This window comes from Xyrauchen texanus, chromosome 21 (assembly GCF_025860055.1).
Source record: "Xyrauchen texanus isolate HMW12.3.18 chromosome 21, RBS_HiC_50CHRs, whole genome shotgun sequence".
Classification (NCBI taxonomy): domain Eukaryota; kingdom Metazoa; phylum Chordata; class Actinopteri; order Cypriniformes; family Catostomidae; genus Xyrauchen; species Xyrauchen texanus.
Window position 1 is genome coordinate 39179772 of NC_068296.1, and position 21179 is coordinate 39200950.

General features: G+C 39.5%; 1 protein-coding gene across 5 annotated transcripts in view; it reads left to right on the top strand.

Annotated features, from left to right (window-relative positions):
• ppfibp2a (PPFIA binding protein 2a) overlaps positions 1 to 21179 on the top strand; it is a 69439-nt gene continuing 48260 nt past the window's right edge. For 3 of the 5 annotated variants that reach the window (XM_052152803.1, XM_052152805.1, XM_052152804.1), the window contains exons 1-3: positions 1 to 78; positions 10823 to 11037; positions 18150 to 18236. In XM_052152803.1, coding sequence (XP_052008763.1) covers positions 15 to 78; positions 10823 to 11037; positions 18150 to 18236 — 366 coding nt within the window. In that variant the 5' untranslated portion in view covers positions 1 to 14. Of the gene's footprint in view, positions 79 to 10822; positions 11038 to 14125; positions 14301 to 18149; positions 18237 to 21179 lie in introns of those variants that run through there. The other 2 variants (XM_052152806.1, XM_052152807.1) reach the window with 1 other exon arrangement.

A 21179-nucleotide genomic window follows, 5' to 3' on the forward strand; every position in this document is an offset into this window, starting at 1 on the left:
TTGAATTTGTCGCCATGTCATCAAATGTGAGTTACATGCTGGAGGCAGCCTTAGAACACATGGATGACATCATAGCAGGTAAGAGCTTCTTTTAATCAGGCTATATGGTTATGGTTACATATGAATTTTTTTAAGAGTACTTTTACTATTGTAGTAAATCCCTAAATGTGTTATTCGTTTAACAGATGCTATGTATTCAGGTGTCAATATCATTGCTCTGCACCTCTATAGGGGAGACCAGGCTAGTTGTCACAACTTTTATACCACTATATATTTCTCAGGGTATGTTCATTTTTTAAAGTACATTTCTGTATAGGCACATGCCACTGTTGTAGACCAGACACATAAGATACAGTTTACTGAACATATGTTGACCTTTTATGACATGCCCCAATAGCAGTGCAAGTTGTCACAGTAGAGACCATTTCAAGGACTGTTCACTGGTGACGTCACTGTTCCGTGAACATTTCCAAAAATCCAAAACAGAGACCATTTAGCAGAGATGGGCCACTTCTATTAAAACTAATGGAAGATATTGGAACGCCCAATGGCATCCAACGGTCAATGAAAAAAATACAGCCTTATCACCGCTGCCTTTAAACACCAAGAGCGCCTCTCCTCGGAAGACCGGTCTCTACCTGCTGGCGTTTTCGCAGGTCCAGGAATGGAGCGCTGAGGGTCTGGTGTGAGTTAGATGCGTCGCCGAAACTGCACCCCTAGCATGAGGCCACTCGAGTGAAGCTGGCGCCACATGCACCTCGAATCAATAAAATTTTACTGCTTATTTAAAATGTTCTTTTATCGTAATCTTGACCAAATGTTTTGTAGATTTCGGTCTTTCCCCATTCAAGTAGATAGGAACTGCTCTGTTAATCAGCTTGTTTACACAGAAAAATAGCCGGCCAAACTGCCCAAGAGCATTCCAAAATGGCCGCCAATTGGACTGACTTACCTTGTAAAAGAGACTCTGTGAAAGGATATGGATATACGTTTGGATCATTCCAATTCATTTGTTTTTGTTTACGTTCTTGAAATGGTCTATACCAGATATGTTGCCACAATCAAAGCCTGCTATTTAATTGATTATTATAGGATATTTAATGTCTTTTCTGCTAAATTTAAACAGTTAACCAATTGCAAAACAGTAAAATTGTAAAATATAACCAATACAAATATAATCAATACCAACTAAACTGTAATGAATAAATTACCATATTTACATTACACCAGAGACAACCTACCCTTATAAAATGTTACTGCTTTCCCAACCTGACATCTATGTCAAAATACTGTCCTGAGAACACTACCTGTTGGGTTAAAATCTACCTTCAATATGTAGCTGACCCTTGGCTGAATGTACACCATTGTGACCAACATTGACTAACATTATAAGTGGACAGCTATTACAAACTGTATGATATTGGAAATGTAGTTTGGGAGGACAGAATTAAAACAAGTTCAAGTTAAAGCTTTAGAAAGACAGTGCCTGTTCTCTATGTGCAACCCTGTTACCCACTGGCAGAGGACATTTTTCCTAACAGAGTGTTACATTTAGGACTGCTCTGTTTATCAAAACCTCAGGACCATCACATATGACCACTGATGACCTTAGGTAAAAGCATGATAAAAGTAGATGTATGGCATGACAAAATTGATCCACCACTCTTTTACCACTCCAGGTGTCGTTTACTTATTTTATTATGTTTAAAATAGTTACATTACTGTGAGAATGAAACATACTGATAATCACTCTGATATAAAAAATCAACTTGCTGTAATCCTTAACTAAACAGTACTGTGGCAGTACCATGGCACAGTAACGTTAACAGATTATACTGCATGACCAGCAAGTACCTTTACATTGAACTCCTAGGTACTTTAAAAAGTTGATTGGAGTTGTATTCAAAGGCACTCTTTGAAATGTCAAAAAACATGGTACAACTATATAGTTTTTGGTCCTATTTGATAGTGGTATCTGTTATTTATATCATATTATTTTACCACATAGAACTCTCAGTATCAGTTCTGCTACTTCCTGAAGATAAAATAATGGGCCATATGTATAATGTTGCTTAGAGTAAAATTGTAGTCACAATTTTGCTCTTATTCCTTGATTCATAATGGTTTCTAAGTGTTAAGACTTCTCTTGCTGTAGATATATCCTAACCTCATTAAGAGTATCATGATGGCTGTGTTACGCAGAGACAACACATTCTCCAACAAAGACAGAATGTTTGACTAATATGAAAGTGGAATTTGCGCAAAGGTGATTTGTAGTTTAGCAAACAAGTGAAATCAATCATCATATTTTTTAGTGCACCACTTTTTTTTTTTCATATAATGAATAGGCTACATCCTACATAATTAGTAGGATATATTTGCTCTGGCACAGAGATCCTCCTTCAGTGGCGTCACTTTACAGTATAATAAAAAAAAAAAAATGGTTTCTATGGAAAAATTATATATTTGAAAATGGTACAGAGCTGAAAAGAACTCAACCCAAGCACTCTTTATAAAACATTTCATAGTGTTGAGTGGGATATCAGGTGTTTTGACAGATTCCATCTGCAGTTTAATGTGCTTGAGAGACGTTTAACCCCAGCTTATAACTTACATTTTACTGATTTATTCTTATTTGAAAATATTATGAACTCAAAACCATGTGAGTTTCCATTTCTACTTAGCAAAACAACTTGTTCTAACAGCATGCGAGTCATTACTTGTGTGTCAATCTAACGAAGCACAACAATAGTGAAAGGAACTGCAATCGTTTTGACCAAAATATCACTGATATGTTTAATGTTAAATGAACTTCTAAACTGAACCGTGTTTAACTGAGGTCTTACCTGTATGCAAGTAATAATAAAAGAATAGTAACTCTAATGGGACAATAACAAAGAGTTTTATTTGTATTTAATTTAGTGATTTAAATTGTCATTCTGCATTAAATCTATGGACAAACACGTGGTTATTTTGTTGTGATAATGTGAAAATCATATGCAATTTATACTGCATACAATTTTTGTATAAATTTTTTAACACACAATGCATAGTGTACATTTATACATTTAGATTTTTTTGTAGCCTTCAGTTTGTACATTGTTTGGAGGAGATCTTTCAGCAGGATGTGGAATAATATTTAAAATACAGGACATAAAAAAAAGGATTTCTCATTTGATTAATCAATGAAATAATTGACAGAAAATACCCCCAACAAAAAAACGTCCTATAATAAATAATGGACGAAACATAGGATTAAAACCAGTTGCAAGTGACCCTCAAAAAGGAGAGTGCTTTAAGACTGGTCAAACATCAAAGATTTTTTAAACATATTATTAAACAATGTGGCGAGGACTCTGTGACAGCGCATCCCTCCTCCCTCCTGAGATTCGGCATCACTGAAACAGGTAAACGATGGGCAAGGAGGAGGCGGGAACCAGCTGAACAGTAAACAAAGTTTTAATTCCAAAACATAACTTAAAACAAACATAAACAACAACATGGAATGCGGCCATGTGCATCTCTCTCTCTCTCTCTCTCTCTCTCTCTCTCTTACTGGCGCCCCCGGATCCCCTTTATCTCGCTCTCTCATTGATCAGCTGATTTAGTGCCGGCCGTGCACCATCACGGCCCGGCCATGCGCTCCTCCTCCTCAAAATTATATTATAATATAAACAGACACTAACGTCAGAAATATAAAACAGACATAACACAAGAATGATATGACTCACCACTCCATAGCCTCTAATTAACCAGAAACAAAAAACTAGTATCAATAACACAAATGTTTAATAAATATATTAACTTACCTTTACTTAAACACAAAATCCATGCATCTCTCCTTGTGAATAAACATCACTTTGTTGTAAAAGTTGCCAGCTTGTTGAAGTTTCGATAGCCTGTCTTTCTCAATTTTTAATTTAAATTAACTTAGCCTAATCTGCGTAGGACATTGATACTTACACTGCAGATATCCATTTTAGCACTTAATAACGCATTAGTCATGAGAATTTGAATGTGTTGACAAAAAACTCAAATCTAGCCTCGAACGTGTTGACAAAAAACGAAAATCAGACAGCGTGACTAAAGGAAGGAGCTTCTGATTAGCTTCTGAGCTTCTCAATTTGGTAAGCATGCTTCACTTGGCCATTTGTAGTAGGGGGCATGATTCAGTTCGAATGAACATACAGTGTTGAATGAAATGGTGGTAAACAATGGAATCGGAGAAAGCATAACATAGGGTGCTTACACATGAGGCTGGGGCCAAAGCGAATAAATTAATAACGGCCTGTGCTGTTCAACTGAGATGAAAGATGACGAATTTGAATGAAAACAGTAGTTTATATTAACAATTCTATTTAAATATTTCATAGTGTTATTTATCTTTTAACCCTTCTGTTAGGTAAGCAATGCTTACCTTGCTTATATGGATGGCACGTCCCATAGCTAAGAAATGCAAGCATTACAAGTTTTTTCTCTGCACCAGAAGTGACAAGTGTCTACCATAATGTGCAGCATGGTTTATCGTATAGGTCTGGTGAATGTGGCTCTAAACAAGTCTTTTTTTTACCCAATTCAGAGGTGGAAAAGAAACTTGCTTGTTGAAGATCTAAAAGTGCATCCATTCGCGGTTAGTACAGCGTTGTGGTAAGCGGGACACAAAGTCTTGTTCCCTCCATCAGGGAACAGAGGTTATGACAGTAACCAAGACATTCCCCTTCTGTCACTCACTCGACGTTGTGTAGATGTAGTGACACTAGGGGTCCCTATAGAAAAATGGCACAACAACTGAACCGTGTTACATGAACTGCTAATGCAGGTGCAAGCAAGCTGCTACGTGTGTAATAGCAGGTGCATCAGTCTGCACGTAACCTCCCCCAATGCCCAAAAAAGATGTCATGTAGTTCCCCACATCCCTGAGGGGGGGAAGCAACTTAAATAGCATGGAAGCAGACCGCACCATGTTTTTTATCCACAGAGTATTACAACCGGCTAGGGAACATCTAACACTATTATACACATCGTGGAAGGTGTTCTTTTTCGTTCCTATTCTTTCAGGGGGAAAAGACTCTGCGGAGACCACATCCTGCCCAAAGGGGAGGTCAACATGTGGCAATATGACACATGGGCTCACCAGCCGCACATGGAGGGAAGAGCTCTACAAACACAGTGGCCAGGGGCAGAGACACCTCTGCCCAAGGGAGATGCAGGTCTGCCGGCAGGTTACATGAGTAATCGGCACCTGTGGAGCATATATCCCAGTTCAGGGAATATTAATACCGTAGTGGGTCTGACTGCGAACTCCTCTGCCAAATTCGCGAGCAACAGGGCTAGGGAGGAAGGACATCCACGACTTCATGAACACGACTGGGGGCCAGTTGTTCCGTATAACCAAACTCTACCTGTTCGTACCTGACAAAACACAAGACGAAACCGGCTCAACCCGGAGATTGTAAAATCTTGCAAAAGTATTGGGTGTTGCCCAGCCCGCTGCTCTGCAGATGTCTGCTAGGGAGGTGTCATGGGCCAGTGCCCATGAGGATGCCACACTCCTTGTAGAGTGTGCTCGTATTCCCAAAGGGGCGGGCATGGCCTGGACCTGGTATGCCAGAGCAATGGCATCCACTATCCTATTTGGAGACAGCGTTCCCTTACCTCTGTCTGCCAAAGCAGACAAAGAGCTGCTCAGAGCGTCTAAAGTTCTGTGTGCGATCCAAGTAGGTGTGCAAAGCATGCACCAGACACAGCAAGGTTGGATCTGCCTCCTCTCGGGGCAGTGCTTGCAGGATCAGCACCTGATCCCTGAAGGGGGTCGTGGGAATCTTGGGCACATAGCCCGGCCAGGGACTCAGGATCTCCTGAGAATTTGCCAGACCGAACTCCAGGCAAGTGCCTCTGACAGACAACGCTTGCAGGTCCCCAACCCTCTTGATTGAGGTGAGTGCAATCAGGAGGGCCATCTTCAAGCTCGACTGAATCTAGCGGCTCAAAGGGGGCTCCCCAAATGCCCAGGATGACCGTGGAGAGATTCTATGATGGGAAGAGGCATGGCCTGGGAGGATTCATCTTCCGGGCGCTTCTGAGGAATCTGATGATCAGGTCGTGCTTCCCTAGGGACTTACCATCCACAGCGTCATGGTGGGCTGCTATAGCAGCTACATAAACCTTCAAGGTGGAGGACGACAGTCGCCAATCCAGCCTCTCCTGCAGGAAGGAAAGCACTGACCCGACTGCACATCTCTGGGGGTCTTCGGCTCGGAAAGAACACCAATTCGCAAACAGGGCATAAAGCTGCCTCGTAGAGGGAGCTCTGGCCTGAGTGATCGTGTCTACCACTGCTGAAAACATCCCTGGCTTTGAGCATCCCTGTCACCAACGCATTCATGGAGAGAGTGTTTTCTGTGATTACGGCTGTGTGGACAGAGCAAATGAACCAAGCCAGTGTGGACCTTATCAAAAGTGAACTCCTTGTGAAGATTAACTACAGCTGCACCTGCTAGGAGTTCTACATACACATACTGGCGGAGAAGGCCCTGCTTGAAGCTGCCAGATCCGACAATAAATACAAGTTTAAGATGCACTGAATCAAGAACGCATTTATTCTTTGCATTGTCTAATAAAGGAGCATAGCTGATTTGTTTCTGCATAAAATTTGATTTTATAGAACTAGCCTGTTATATTCAGCTCATTATCATTACTAGATTGAATAGATCTCATGCTGTTACCATTTTATTATATCACTTAAACTTGGGCAAATTGAGTGCCGGTCACAGAGCACTGCCTTAAAATAAACATTTTATAAAGCCTATCAAGTTTTGTCTCCCATGTGCCCTGCTTTTTCCCACAAAATCACGTCTGCTGTCCTGCAACAGAGAAATAACCAGGTGGTCACCCTTGTCTCAGTCTATTAGTGTCGTATAACAATGTCACATTAAAATGAAATTGACCTGCTCTCCGAGATCATAAAGCATCATAAGTCTGACAAACTTTTATTACTTTTTTATCCATAAAGTTGATTTAGGATATAGAGATTATTTCTACCACAAAACACTTCTCTATGTGGTGAGTGATGTGAAGTAAGGAGAGCCAGTGGAAGTTCTGGACTAGACAATTACTCTGTCTATGCCACCATGGGAATTTCATTAAGGTTACTATAAACCGTAATACAGGTATCAACCTGAAATGTGACACGGGTTTGCTCTACCAGTGAGAAGTAGATATTTCTATGGGATAGGAGCGCCAACGGAACGCAAGAAGCATCGTCTTAATGTATGTAGGCAGACCCAATACACTGAAGTAAGTATGCATGAAGACGTGCATGAATATTGGAACTTGATTCACCAATGGTAGAGTGCCCAGGGCTCAGTTACCTGCCTGCCTGACCGCCACGCTGGCAGAACAAACGATCACTTAACATGATCAGGAGAATCGAATACTGTAGCGCAATTAAATATTGCTGCTTGAAAAGCGATATTGAAGCAGTATAAGGGAAATTATGCCCATATACTCTAATTGAAAACATTGATAGCAGAAAGCCTAGAACCCCATCGACCTCCAGCTATTTGCATTGACTATTGTTCTCCCAAAGAAGAATAGACAGAGAACTTTGTGTATATTCCTAATGGAGACCAGATGCGTTGAGGAGCTTGAACATTACCGTGAGTAAACCACAACGTATAATCCAAAATGAAGTGACTGTTGCTTAGAGAAGCATGTGACGTGAAAAAAAATAGAAGTATGCCGACAATGAGAAACACCCAAGCAGGCTGTGGAGACTATATTGTGATTGGATGAGATGCCTGATTGAATTAACCCCTTGATAAAGCATTGATAAAACATCCTCCTTCGTATGGAAAATAGGAAAGAATATGGAGAACAAACAACAATTTAAGGTAGTATAGCATGAAAATATCACTTGCCATCCAGGAAGTGAGACATTATTGAGAAAAACTCTTCTTTGCACCACAGTGGGAAGGTAGAGAGACAGAACGGTCATAGACCAGGAACATAATACAATGACACTGGCCGACAGGGTAGTGAAACATTGAAAATAAACTCCTCTTTGCAAATATAATGGAATGATAGAAGATGACATGGTCAAGAGAACATGCTAAGAATACAAGCAATGCAACTAGCCAAGCAGGGTAGTGAAACATTGCAGTCAAAATCTGGGAAAAGAGGGAGGAAACATTCAAGTTATATTCAAGGTGTTTGGAGAAGCCTAGCCTGCACCCAATGTACACACTAAATGCCCTCAAAGGAAAGAGCATATGCAATCTCTTAGCCTCGTCTGAGTCAAAGGGATAAAGAGAGAATGCTTGCAAGGTAACAATGTGATCCCTGAAGGGGGTGGCCAGCACTTTGGGCACATAACCCTCTCTAGGCTTGACAACTGCTTATAATAAGCCTGGTCCTAACTCTAAGCAAGATCCATTGACTGACAAGGCCTGAACCTGAACAGGGTAATGCGCTGGGTCCTCACCCTGGGAGGAACACCAGTCAGTGAAAAGTCACCACTTTAAGGCATACAGCCAACTCGAGTGGTTGTATGGTGTTGAGTACTGATTTTGAGAACCCATGGGTGTTAGACGAGTTCCATTCAGGGGCCAAACAAGAAGCTCCAGTTGCATCCGCCACACTTTTCTCCTCGTCAATGTTCCATTTAAACAATTTCAGCGGGAATAAAATAATGGAGACAGTGCACAACAGTGAAAGCTGTCCATGCATGGTCATAGAGTAAAAAACTTTCTGACAACCCTGTCTGACACATTGGGTGTGGTGTCAAGCCTCGGATAGACATTTATTAAAAATTATAAACAGAACATTTTAAAAAGGGGGATAAAAATGTCCTTGGGGGAAAGTCTCCAAAGTAAAAGGGGTTCTGATGTCCTAGCAGTGAAAGGGGGCATTGTGTAAGATGAGGAGTGCCCAAGGGAATGGTTTGGGATGTGGGCGGGGTCCGGCTACCGCAACGCCCTCCCCTTAGTGGTCTGTGGTGACTTCCTAGTGGCTCGGCTTCACTGGAGCTACGGCCAGTGTAAGTGGAAGCGCGGCCTGGCATCCATGCCTGTTGTCCGCGACGCATGCTCCAACCCCCCTGTGTGCATCTAGCTCGGCCTGTATCCTCCCTGCTCTGCTCCTGGACATACCAGGACACCAGTGTGTACACAAGGAGATAAAAGCTGGATCCCTGAGAAGAGGCACTTTCTGTGTTTTATGGCAGCATTGATGAGACTCCTTTCATGTCAGGTGTGCTGCATCCGCTGCCAAAATGAGACTCATTAAGTTGTTTATCTCCTCATCTCCAGCCCACTCCCATTGGGAGCCTGGTTGAGGTGGGGCAACAATGAAGAAAGGGAGAGGTGGGTCGTTTCGCCACAACTTCTTCTAAATCAATTTATAATTTATCTGTTTTTAATACTTATTCTAAATGTATCGTTGAGAATGATTAAAAAGTCTGGTTGAAGGAGAAATTCTGGCAAATGTGCACTCCTGGACAAGAACAAATAGATAAAGTAACTTAGTATGGGATAGTTTTTCCCTTTGATTTCTTTAAATGTTTAAGCCTTGTGGGTAAACTTGCAGACAGCTTTTTACAGAAAGAGGAGTCAATGTTGATGGCTTTAAACAGTTGATGAGTATTTGAATCTGGACTCTGACCAGGCCGAAATATGAGCCTGATGGACTTGTTCTCAAGCCACGCCTTGGTGTTCCTTGAAGTGTGGGTAGGAGCATTGTCTTCACTCACAATAAAAATAAAAGATTTGTTAATTGCAGAACAGGATGCACTTACTGCTGCGTCAATCTCAGTTAACTTTTGCTTGGAGCAGTTAAAAAAAAGAACTGAAACTCAATGTATAATTGTCGCACAGACATGATAAATATGTCTATAGAAACCATGAAATGTCTACTTTTAAATGAACCAATTTAAATCCAAACCAAATATTCTCAGATTATGTAATGTGTAGGAAACTAACGAGAGGTACAGTTTTTTCGGTCTCACCTCATTAGCACCACTCTTTAGAAACACCCATTAGCAGAGTCCATTATTCATATTCCTATTAATACCACTATTAATGATCTGGAAATCTGGGATGATCCTCAGGAATATGGCAAACGCCCCCATCAGTGCTACAAATGTGTTTTAAAAAAATTGTTTTTCCTAAATTTCCACGTTAGGAGCTACTTTTAGCCTTAAGACATTCTGTGAACACAGGCCCTAATCTTCATCCTTCAATCAGTTTCATATACCCTCATTGCAGTTGTCTGGTGTTGGAAGGGAGCGATATTTTCCTCCATTTTGTTGGAATGGTCCACTAAAAATTAAGCAGGCTATGAGGAGCCTACTCCTGAGATTAACCTTGTTAAGCATCATGGTGTAGTAGAGGGAGTACACTGGACCAGGGGATCAGGGGTACTGATAAAGTTTCTTTATATTTTGTATAAATCTGACATTATTTATTAAGGATTTATGAGTGTTTGCAGGGTGCAGAGCCTTAGGGGGTCCCTTGAACAAGCATTTGGTTCCTCCAAGTTTATTCTTAGACAATGTGTTTTTGTGCAAAATGCCTGGGTCAAACCCAAACCTTAACTCTAAACCTATACATAACCAGTCCTATAACCTAAAATCATAGAGAAATGGAAAAAAATGACTCCACAATATGATCCCAACAGATGCCTAAACCTAATACTTTACCTAGACCTGACCTTGCGCTTTGTGCTGGGGATATAGTTTTTAGTGTACGGCAATCATTTTCAAATGTTCTTTGATGGAAAACACCAGTGGCAACAGTTCACGCAATATACTGTTTATGTATTGTAGGGTCTAAGGCTGCATTCTCTTCAGATGATCTGAGCTCTCCGTCTGTACAGCATGTGTCTGCAGAATGTACAGCTCATCTGAATGTTCTTCAGCTTGCTGAGGAGCTGAAAGTGGCTCTTGAAGAACAGCCATGTATAGAATATTTGGACACTCTGAGAAAACAGATCCCCTCTGCCACAGCTCACACTCTGATGCTCTGGCTGGACAGACGATTGGTGAGAACTGACTTATTACAACAGTCATGTAAGCCATTTGTAGGTTGATTTCACCTAAAAGTATAACACTCTGGGTCTGTGGTGCTATATAAACATCCCTCTGTTTGTTTATACAACCTGTCTAGCCCAACACGGTAATATTGGCTCAACCAATGGTGTGAATTTTTGTGCGGGACTATAGTTTTCTGGAATGTGTTTGAAAACAGTGGCTGAGTTCGGAATGGCATACTAATGGCATAGAGTAGTATGGTAATACTATTGTTACTATTTCGGATATACTATATGGCAGGCATATTAAGGATGGTTTGATAGTATGCAATTCTGAACTCAGCCACTGTTTAGTTTTACAATTCCATTTGGTGCACAGCAAAATCAATACTGTTAAATGAAAACTGCTTGGCTCTAAAGTTATCGCCATATGTAGATTTCAAATAAAACCTTTTCAATAAAACAAAATTCTCAATCAATCCTTTTGTACACCAACTGTTTGAAACAAATAAACCCAAATTTCCTATAATAATAAAACATGTAAACAGTTTTCAGAGCAGTATCTAATTTATTTCATTAACATCATGTACAATTCTATTGTAGTAGGTTTGGTCTTGGTGAACTGGATCTGCTTTACGCACGCTGCTACTGCTTAACATATGTCAAAATGCTGCTGCTGTTGGAAACATGCTGCATCTGCGACGAGAGACATGCTGCTGCTACTGAATAAAATCCCTTAAACCCCTCCTTACATAAAGCAAACGTGTAGCTGGGGAGGAGGAGATTAAATGCTTTGCTAGGCTACGCTGCTGAACATTATTAGAAGCTGTTGAGGTGATTACATTTACATTTATGCATTTGGCAGACGCTTTTATCCAAAGCGACTTACAGTGCACTTATTACAGGGACAATCCCCCCGGAGCAACCTGGAGTTAAGTGCCTTGCTCAAGGACACAATGGTGGTGGCTGTGGGGATCAAACCGACAACCTTATGCTTACCAGTTCAGTGCTTTAGCGCACTACGCCACCACCACTCCATTTATATATACTTTGACAGAAGGGTGTAATAGCCATATTGGTTTACACTGATGAACCAAAAGACTATGAACACCTGACTAATATGCTGATCGTCCTCCGTGTGCCACCAAAACAGTGCTGAACCACTGAGGCATGGACTATACAAGACCCCTGAAGGTGTCCTGTGGTATCTGTCACTAAGACATTAGCAGCAGATCCTTCAAGTCCTGTAAATTGTGAGGTAGAGATGCTGTGGATTGGACTTGTTGATCCTGCAAATCCCACAGAGGCTCAATCGGACTATGATCTGGGGAATTTGGAGGCCAGGGCGACACATTGAACTCTTCATCATGTTCCTCAAACCATTCCCGAACAATGTGTGTAGTGAGGCAGGGCACATTATAATGCTGAAAGAGGCCACTGCCATTAGGGAATACCATTGCCATAAAGGGGTGTACCTGGTCTGCAACGATGTTTAGGTAGGTGGCTCGTGTCAAATTGATGTCTACATGAATGGCCTGACTCATGGTTTCCCAGCAGAACATTTCCCAGAGCATCACACTCCCTCCACCGGCTTGTCGTCTTCCCACAGTGCAAGGTAAATGGCGCACACGTACACAGCTGTCCACGTGATGTAAAAGACATGGGACTCATCAGACTAGGCAACCTTCTTTCACTGCTCCATGGTCCCACTGTAGGCACCTTCGATGGTGGACAGGGGACATCATGGGCACTCTAACCTGTCTGCGGCTACACAGTCCCATACGCAGGGGTGTGCGATGCACTGTGTATTGTAACACATTCCTCCCATAACCATCATTAAAATGTTCTGTGACTTGTTCCACATTAGACCTTCTATCGGTTCGGACCAGATGGGATAACTTACATTGCCCTTACGCATCGATAGCCTTGGGCGGCCAATACAATGTTACCGGTTTGTCCCTCCTCGGACCACTGACAGTAGGGTGACTGGGAGCAGCCCACAAGCCTTGCTGTTTCAGAGATGCTCTGATCCAGTCTTCAGGCCATAACATTTTTTCAAACTGTCTTTCCTCCGAGAGAAACTGATTGTTCACTTACCATCTAATCTACACAGACATTGACAAGTGGCCTTGTTAGGATATAATCAATTTTATTCGCTTCACCTGTGATTGGTCATAATGTTTTGACTCATCAGTGAACATAGAGGCATGTCAGGAATTGAACCAGTCTGCGCCATATAGAGTATTCTAACTTAACTTAATAGGACATTTTCAACTCTGCTTCAGACTCTGCAATCATTTTTATACCTGACGAGCTGGAGCCATATGTACACCTGTGTGATGTTAAAGACAGATATTAGACACTTTAACGTTAATTGTAATGAGAATGATATCACGATGCCACAAATCTTAATTGTCCTAAAATTTTAAATGTCTTCATTTGCTTTATGCAAAATATAATGTATTAATTTTTTCTTTTAATTTTGGGGTGAAATGTGACCCAGAAATGTTCTTGACAGGTTTTCGTGACATTCTGCTTTCATTGAAGGTACTGTTGGTGTCCATCATTCCATTGTTGAAGTAGTTTGTGTTTCTCACTTGTGTTATAAAGAGTATACTCTTAACATTCTTAATTTGTTTAATTTTCCTCAGGGCAAAAATGATGCCACATTGTTTCTCTGTAGTTTGATATTTTATGTTCATTTATAGGCTATTGTCAACAGACACTGTTACTTGTCTAATGCAGTCATGGCAGACTGTTACCTCCAATATGATTTCAAGTGGACACTGTGGCCTCTCTAAGAGGGGCTCTGCTCCACTGGGGCACCCAACTCTTACAATTCACACATGCACTCTTTCCCTGAATGTGTCATGTGAATGTTTCCCCTACAGAAAGCCCCTAAACACTGCACTTGTTAATAAGAGAGAACGAAGGGGAAGGATAAGTTTAGAAACAAGAAGAAAAATGGTTTGGCAGAGGAAAAAAGTGTGGAGGAGGAGAGTATAGGAGGAGTAGAAAGAAAATGAAAAAAAGAGAGCAACTGGTAGGAATGTAGCTTGATATTACCGAGCGCTGCTCCAAACCATATGCCCATATGCTCAGGAGCCTAAACCAAAGACTAAACTCAGATGAAAAGGGAGAAAGTGACAGGGGTATTATGAATTTGTATTTCTGTGCTAGCAGTATTGAAAATATCCGACTGAAGAATGTTATAATGGCCCTGCAGTATGGAATGGGACGTTGATATTTACAAACATTTTGCATGGCTTAAAAAGGTAAGCATATATATTTCTGATATATCTGCTCTTCTACTTTTTTTCTTATTGTCATTCTTGTGTTTGTTGACTGTTTTAGTATGTTATTTTTCAATTAAATGCAAAGACTGTGAAATATTGTAAACCCAAACAGATAGGAGAGTAAATAGAGAGTAAACCAAACTATACTCATTATAAGAACTATTACTGTACTTCTCAAATAAATGACATGTGCAAAATGTAAATTATTTAATCATCAGGGTACAGTAGATTCATTAACAGGAATACAAAACATACAAATTGTGACATAAAGAAACTCCTATTTATAGCAAAAAAACGAGGAATTGTGTCTCTCAAACTTGTGTCTTTAAGTTCACCTAATGTGGCATTCACACAGAGTGAACTTAAGTATTTATGTTAATTATATGCAAGTAGACTTAACTGGTTTATCTAAAAGTCACAAATTGAAGGGCTCATTAAATGTAGCATTGACAGGTTAAGCACCTGTGCTGTACGCAGGGTTGGGGAGTAACAGAATACATGTAATGGGATTACGTATTTAAAATACAAAATATAAGTAACTGTATTCCACTACAGTTACAATTTTAATAACTGGTAATTAGAATACAGTTACATTCAAAAAGTATTTTGAATACTGAAGAGATTACTTTGCATTTTATTGTCATTTGTTTCATTTAATAATTAGTGCTTTCAAACAGAAAACATTTATACATATAAATGATGTGATCCAAAGTGCATTTGAACAGCGGTGAAACACTTTCTTATGATGTGTTACATTCATACGAGCAGACAGAGAAGTACGTTTGAAGTAAATTTGGAGCAGAAGAAATAGAAATAAACCTTGTGTAAATTGTTAGCTTCACGCTAAGCTAAAATGCTATTTTTATCCATTTGACATGCACATGTTACCAGACACGATCATATTTTTTATCAAGAAAATTCACATTGGATCATAATTTCTTTTTTTCTAGTAAGACCTTTGATATTAGGGCAAAAATCATATTTTTGATATTTAATATCCTTAAAGCAAGATCAATTTGATTGATCTTGTTTTAGAAACAACACTGCATAACATATTTGAGTTTTTCAGAGTATTTTTAACATGTGTATATTGTCTTACTGTACTGAAAGAGTTTTTATAGTCAAAACAAGTGAATACATCTACCAGTGCTGAAGAAGTAATACAAAGTATTTAGATTACATTACTGACCTTGAGTAATCTGACGAAATACATTACAAATGACATTTTACAGCATGTATTCTGTAATCTGTAGTGGAATACATTTCAAAAGTAACCCTCCCAACCCTGGCTGTAGAGATGCATGTCCATACAACGACTTTTTATTTGATAGTGTGATCTTATTAAATAACACATGAGTAAATATGAGAGGCGAATTCACCGAAGAGTTGCATCACTTTTGTGGGTGGAATTTCAATGCAAATCCTGTATCGTATCCACCCATAATCAAGTTAAACCAGGTGTTATTTGCACTGATATAGTTCTCCACTGAGTATTAAGTCATTGTCATTCTTTCTTCAAAACAAACACGCCTCCATTCTAGAAGCTCTAGAATGCGCCTTATTTACAAAAGTCAGCACTATTCGCCTGACACAACTAAGAGCTCTGCAGTGACAGTCCACTGTACTGAAAATGACAATGACTCGATCTCCTACACTCTCAAACTACTTTTAATACATTTTAATATAAATACATTTGTATACAATATATACAGTATGAAACTCACAATCAACAACTTTACAAAATGGTTTAATTCCATTACGTCATTCACAATGCTTCATTGGATTGTAGTTAATTGTCTTGTTCCTTTTTGTCTGATTTGTTTTGTTTTAAAGTTTGTTTTGTTGTAATTCACATTGGAGCTGGTTGATTTGGTGCATGGCTTAGAACTCTTTTATGAAACCCCTATGGAAGAAATGGAAAATACTTCCAGAACCACGACTGCTGACTGCTGTCGCACTTGACTTTGCACATACTGAAGTAGCTTTGTTGTCCATTTATGCTCTCAGTATGTTTTTACAGGGACCTTTCTTGCCTTTATACCCATAAATGCAATAATGTGTTGTGTAATTTTTTTTTATTCATTCAGTTTTGCACATGCATGTATGCGGTGTTCATGTGCACATTTCTTCACCCCATCCTGTTAAAGAAATCAAAAATAATTTGAGCTTCTTCAAAGTAACCACCCTTTGTCTAGATTCCAGCTCTGCACACTCTGGCCATTCTCTCAGCAAACTTCATGAGGTTCATCTTGATGTGCTTTTTAAACAATACTGAAGACATGTTCTGACTGCTTTTACTTGTACCAATTTATACATAGACACATTTCTTTTAGTCTCCAAACCTATTTTAAAGGGGTCATATAATGCCATTTTTGTACAAGTTAATATGAATCTTTAGGGTCTAAATGAAAACTTTGTAATATACTTTTATTAAAAATTCTCATTAGTATTTTAAGAAAACACTAATTTTACCTGCTCAAAAACAGCTCTGTTTTCAGCACTCTGTTTCAGAGCATATGACTTTAAATGATAATGAGCTTTGGTCACCCCGCCCCTCCGTTCTGGAGTTATTCTCCGTATAACTGTTTTTTTGTCATTACTTCTTAATCAGTAACATACAAGTAAACCAGGTGTAACTTAGTGTTACCATGTTAACTGTAACACCTGCGTACACAGTTTTTAATAACACAATAACCATAACGCGTTGTTCATCATAAACGTGGGATTATGAATTATATTGAGAACGTCGTAACGTTATGGAAAACATGCCGTAATGTACCCTGAGTGTAAACATTAGCCACATTCATTGTGAAGCGTGCAAGCGATTTGCAAAGATTAATATAAAGGTTAATAAAACGTTACACTTACTTCTGGAGGTGCAGAGGGAATATAAATAGTTGGTACCGAATCTTTTTTCAGCAGCAGCTTCTTAGCAAAACCAGCTTTATACTGACCCTCGTTTATAAAGCAGTCTGGTGAAAAATGATTCGCGCAAACATGAACGCATTGACGTTGCTCGTGGGGAATATTCCCATCGTAAACAAAACTCAGCCACTGCGTCTTCAGCGGTTCAGATTTAGGAACATCAAAATGACTGCTGTGTTCCTTATTACACCGAAGAACAGGACACCACAATCGCTTAAGCGCCATTCTGCTCCAGTGTATCAACAATGATGACGGACTATGATTGACAGCTCGCTCACGAGCGAGGGCGGGTCTGTGTTGAAACACTGCTGTCAATCAACAATCCTGGGAGGGGCGTCCGACCGTGTGAAGTCACACGGTCGAACGGCTCGATTTGAGGCAGGGGAAAATATATAAGGAGATTAAAACAAAAACACGGGATGGATTTTTATCATAATAGGATGGTTGTGTACCGGCAAAGCCAACACACATTTCAGTACAATCAACTTGAAAAAGTGCATGTACCATTATATGACCCCTTTAAGCATTTAAGCATAAGACTTACATAAATTCGGTCATAGTCAATCTTTTGACTAGTGTATTCCACAAAGTCCCTCAGGTTTACTGCAAGAAGCTTGTGCATCACAACCTGATTAGAAAAGTAAACCTCTTAAGAAATTCCTTTCTAACACAGTATAATGTAAGCAGGTTGGGTAAAGTGAAGTTTTGGTGAAGAGTTGTTACATATTTTACAAAAATAGTTATTCATACAGGAGATTTTAAGAAGTAACTAGCGACCAGAATTCCATTCAGTCACTGTGGACATCTGTAGCAGTAGCTGTGGGCCTCGCTCGTCATGGTTTACAGGGTTTGTTCTCCTCTCTGCTGATTGTAAATGTAACTCTAACCATGTGTGAACCGCAGGTCAACGTGCAAAACCCAGGCTACGGCGAGAGCTATCAGGAGCGGCTGTCTCGTCTAGAGGGTGATAAAGAGTCTCTTGTGTTACAGGTAAAACATGCAGGCAATCTGTAACTATTTATTTCCTAATGCATATCCTAATTCCCTTGCCTTGATTATCCGATTGATCTACATGACTCTTTTTAACAAATGTTTTAGGCAGTATTAGAAACTGCTGCTTCTCTCCTGAACTATTCAAATACTTTGTGAACACTTTGGGGATGAGTACTTGGATTCACCCTGTAGAAATGATGTCTGTGGGATCCCTCCTTCCTCTAAAGAGTCAGATGAATATGAATACTGAACCACACATTTAGCAGTATTGGGAAAGCATGTTTTGTTTTTCTTCTTAAATGTTGCATATTTAAAGGCATGTAAGGCTACAGCTACATTAATCCAGATATATTTGAAAACGGCGTTTTCGTTTCAAAACGCTCTCTGTCCACACTAAAGTTTTCAAGTGTTTTCCAAAAGTTGCTAGTCCATACCAAAACGTATGAAAATGCTTAAATCGTGTCACTGCGCATGCGGAAAATCCCCGCTACATGTACGGTCAGGAACGCAATTGTCCTCGTGTTCCGTCACCGGACATCAATTCCGAGTAAACTTCCCTTCGCCTTTGAGAAATGCAATGTGAAGGTTGTACAAAGTGACATTTTTTCTATGAAAAAAACATCAAATAATTTCACTGAATTCTCAGCAGTGTTTCGATCTGAAACCATTTGTATAGAAAACAGAAATCTGAAATTCTGTCCATCCAAAAGTAAAATGTACCAATTATTTCCCAGACATAAGTTGGAAAACTAAGCGGAATATAGTTCTGCTCATGGATATCTAGTTTACTTGCTACTATTAAAACAATACCTTGATTTGATGCAACAGACCTGGGCCTTGTTTCCCAATAACGCTTGATCAGAGCGATTAAGAGCGTTTTCTAAGAGCAATTTTATGAACATTGTTTATTTCTTATGTTGCGTTTCCCAAAGTTGCTCTTAACATGAACATGCGAGGACACGCTTTAAGAGCTACAAAAAGAGATGAAAATTCTCTCATAATTTACTCACCCTCATGTCATCCCAGATGTGTGACTTTTTCTGCAGAACACAAATGAAGATTTTAGAAGAATATCTCAGCTCTGCAGGTCCATACAATGCTAGTGAATGGTGGCCACAATTTTGATGCTCCAAAAAGCACATAAAGGAAACATAAAAGTAATCCATAAAACTCCAGTGGTTAAATCCATATCTGTAGAAGTGACATGATAGTTGAAGGTGAGAAAGAGACCAATATTTAAGTCAATGTTTGCTTTCCTGCCCAGTAGGGGGCATATGCATGAAGAATGTGAATCACTAAAAACAAACGAAGAAGAATGTTAAAGTCAAAGTGGAGATTGACTGAGCAGGGAGGAGAATTTATAGTAAAAATTTACTAAAATATTGACCTGTTTCTCACTCACAACTATCAAATCACTTCTGAAGACATGGATTAAACCACTGGAGTCATGTGGATTACTTTTATGCTGACCTATGTAATTTTCTTTGAAATGTTGGCACCCATTCACTTGCATGGTATGGTCCAAAAGAGCTGAAATATTCTTCTAAAAATCTTCATTTGTGAGCAGAGCGAGGGGGGTGCAAAGTGGGTGCATTTGTGTGCAAATTTATAAATACTTATAATTTACTTTGCTGGGAAATGTTTACAATTAATTTCTGAAATTTGACCTAATTACCTACAAAATTAAATATAGTTTTGTGATAATTTTGTGAAAAACAATCTATTACCTGTAGACAATCACTGCTTCGTTCGTTAGATGCATTTTCACAAATTCTGTGAGGTGCAATTGCTTTTTTGGGTCAGTGAAGGCATATGTTAACGGACTGCGGTTAGCCACTGAGGCCCTGTGATTGATCCTGCCAATGATCCAGCACATATTAAACTTAATGAGGTTCACCGTGTTGTTAGCGGAGTGCAAATTAGGCTGTAGGATGCACTTTAGGAAGATTCTCCCATCAAGTGGAGGTCTGCTCTTTGCTCTCCAAATTAATATGTGTCAGTATTGCACAACATTGTGATGTTGGTGAGAGCACCTTTGGGTGACAGAGAGGAAGAGAAGACAAGGATATGAGCCATGACACGCACAGCAGTCTCTAGAGTTTACTCCAAATGGTGCCAAAAACAAAGCACATCCAGTGAGCAGCAGTTCTGCAGACGGAAATGCCTTGTTGATGAGAGAGGTCAACAGAGAATGACCAGACTGGTTCAAACTGGCAAAGTCAAAATAACCGCTCTGTACAATTGTGGTGAGCAGAATAGCATCTCAGAATGTGTCAAACCTTGAGGTGGATGGGCTACAACAGCAGAAGGCCATGTAAGGAACTTTATTAAAATCATAGTATTCCTAATAAAGTGCTCAGTGAGTGTATATTTATTTATTTGTCTACTTTAGGCAATGTTATTTTTAATAGCTGATTTCTGAAAAAATAAATCAACTTAAAAATAGCTGATTTTAAAATATAATGTTTTCTCACTGTTTTCAGTTGTTTTAACCCTTGTGTGACCTTTGAGACATTTTTGTCTTTTTTCTTATAGTTTTTTCTATCATTTTGGCTGTTAATGTCAATGGCACACATTTTGCCAAAGGTGTGTATTTTGGGGGAAATTTCAACCTCAGTTCCTATTAATACATCTATAATACACTTTATACACAAAAGTTACACTCAGGACCTTCAGGACAAAAATGACCCCATTGAAACTCATTAAAACTGCAATATTTGATCCCAGTGCCCTTAAAACATAAAATCGTTAATTCTACGATATTATGCTTTCATTCCGGAGCCCTGGCTTCAAAATTGTAATTTATAATATTTTCCACCAGATGGCGCTATTTTTCTCATGTTTAGCCTATGGAGCAAATACAAGCTTTTTTCCTATTTTCTGTTTGCTGTATTATAGAGCACTGCAGGCCAATTGAACAAATGATGCAGCTAAAATAGT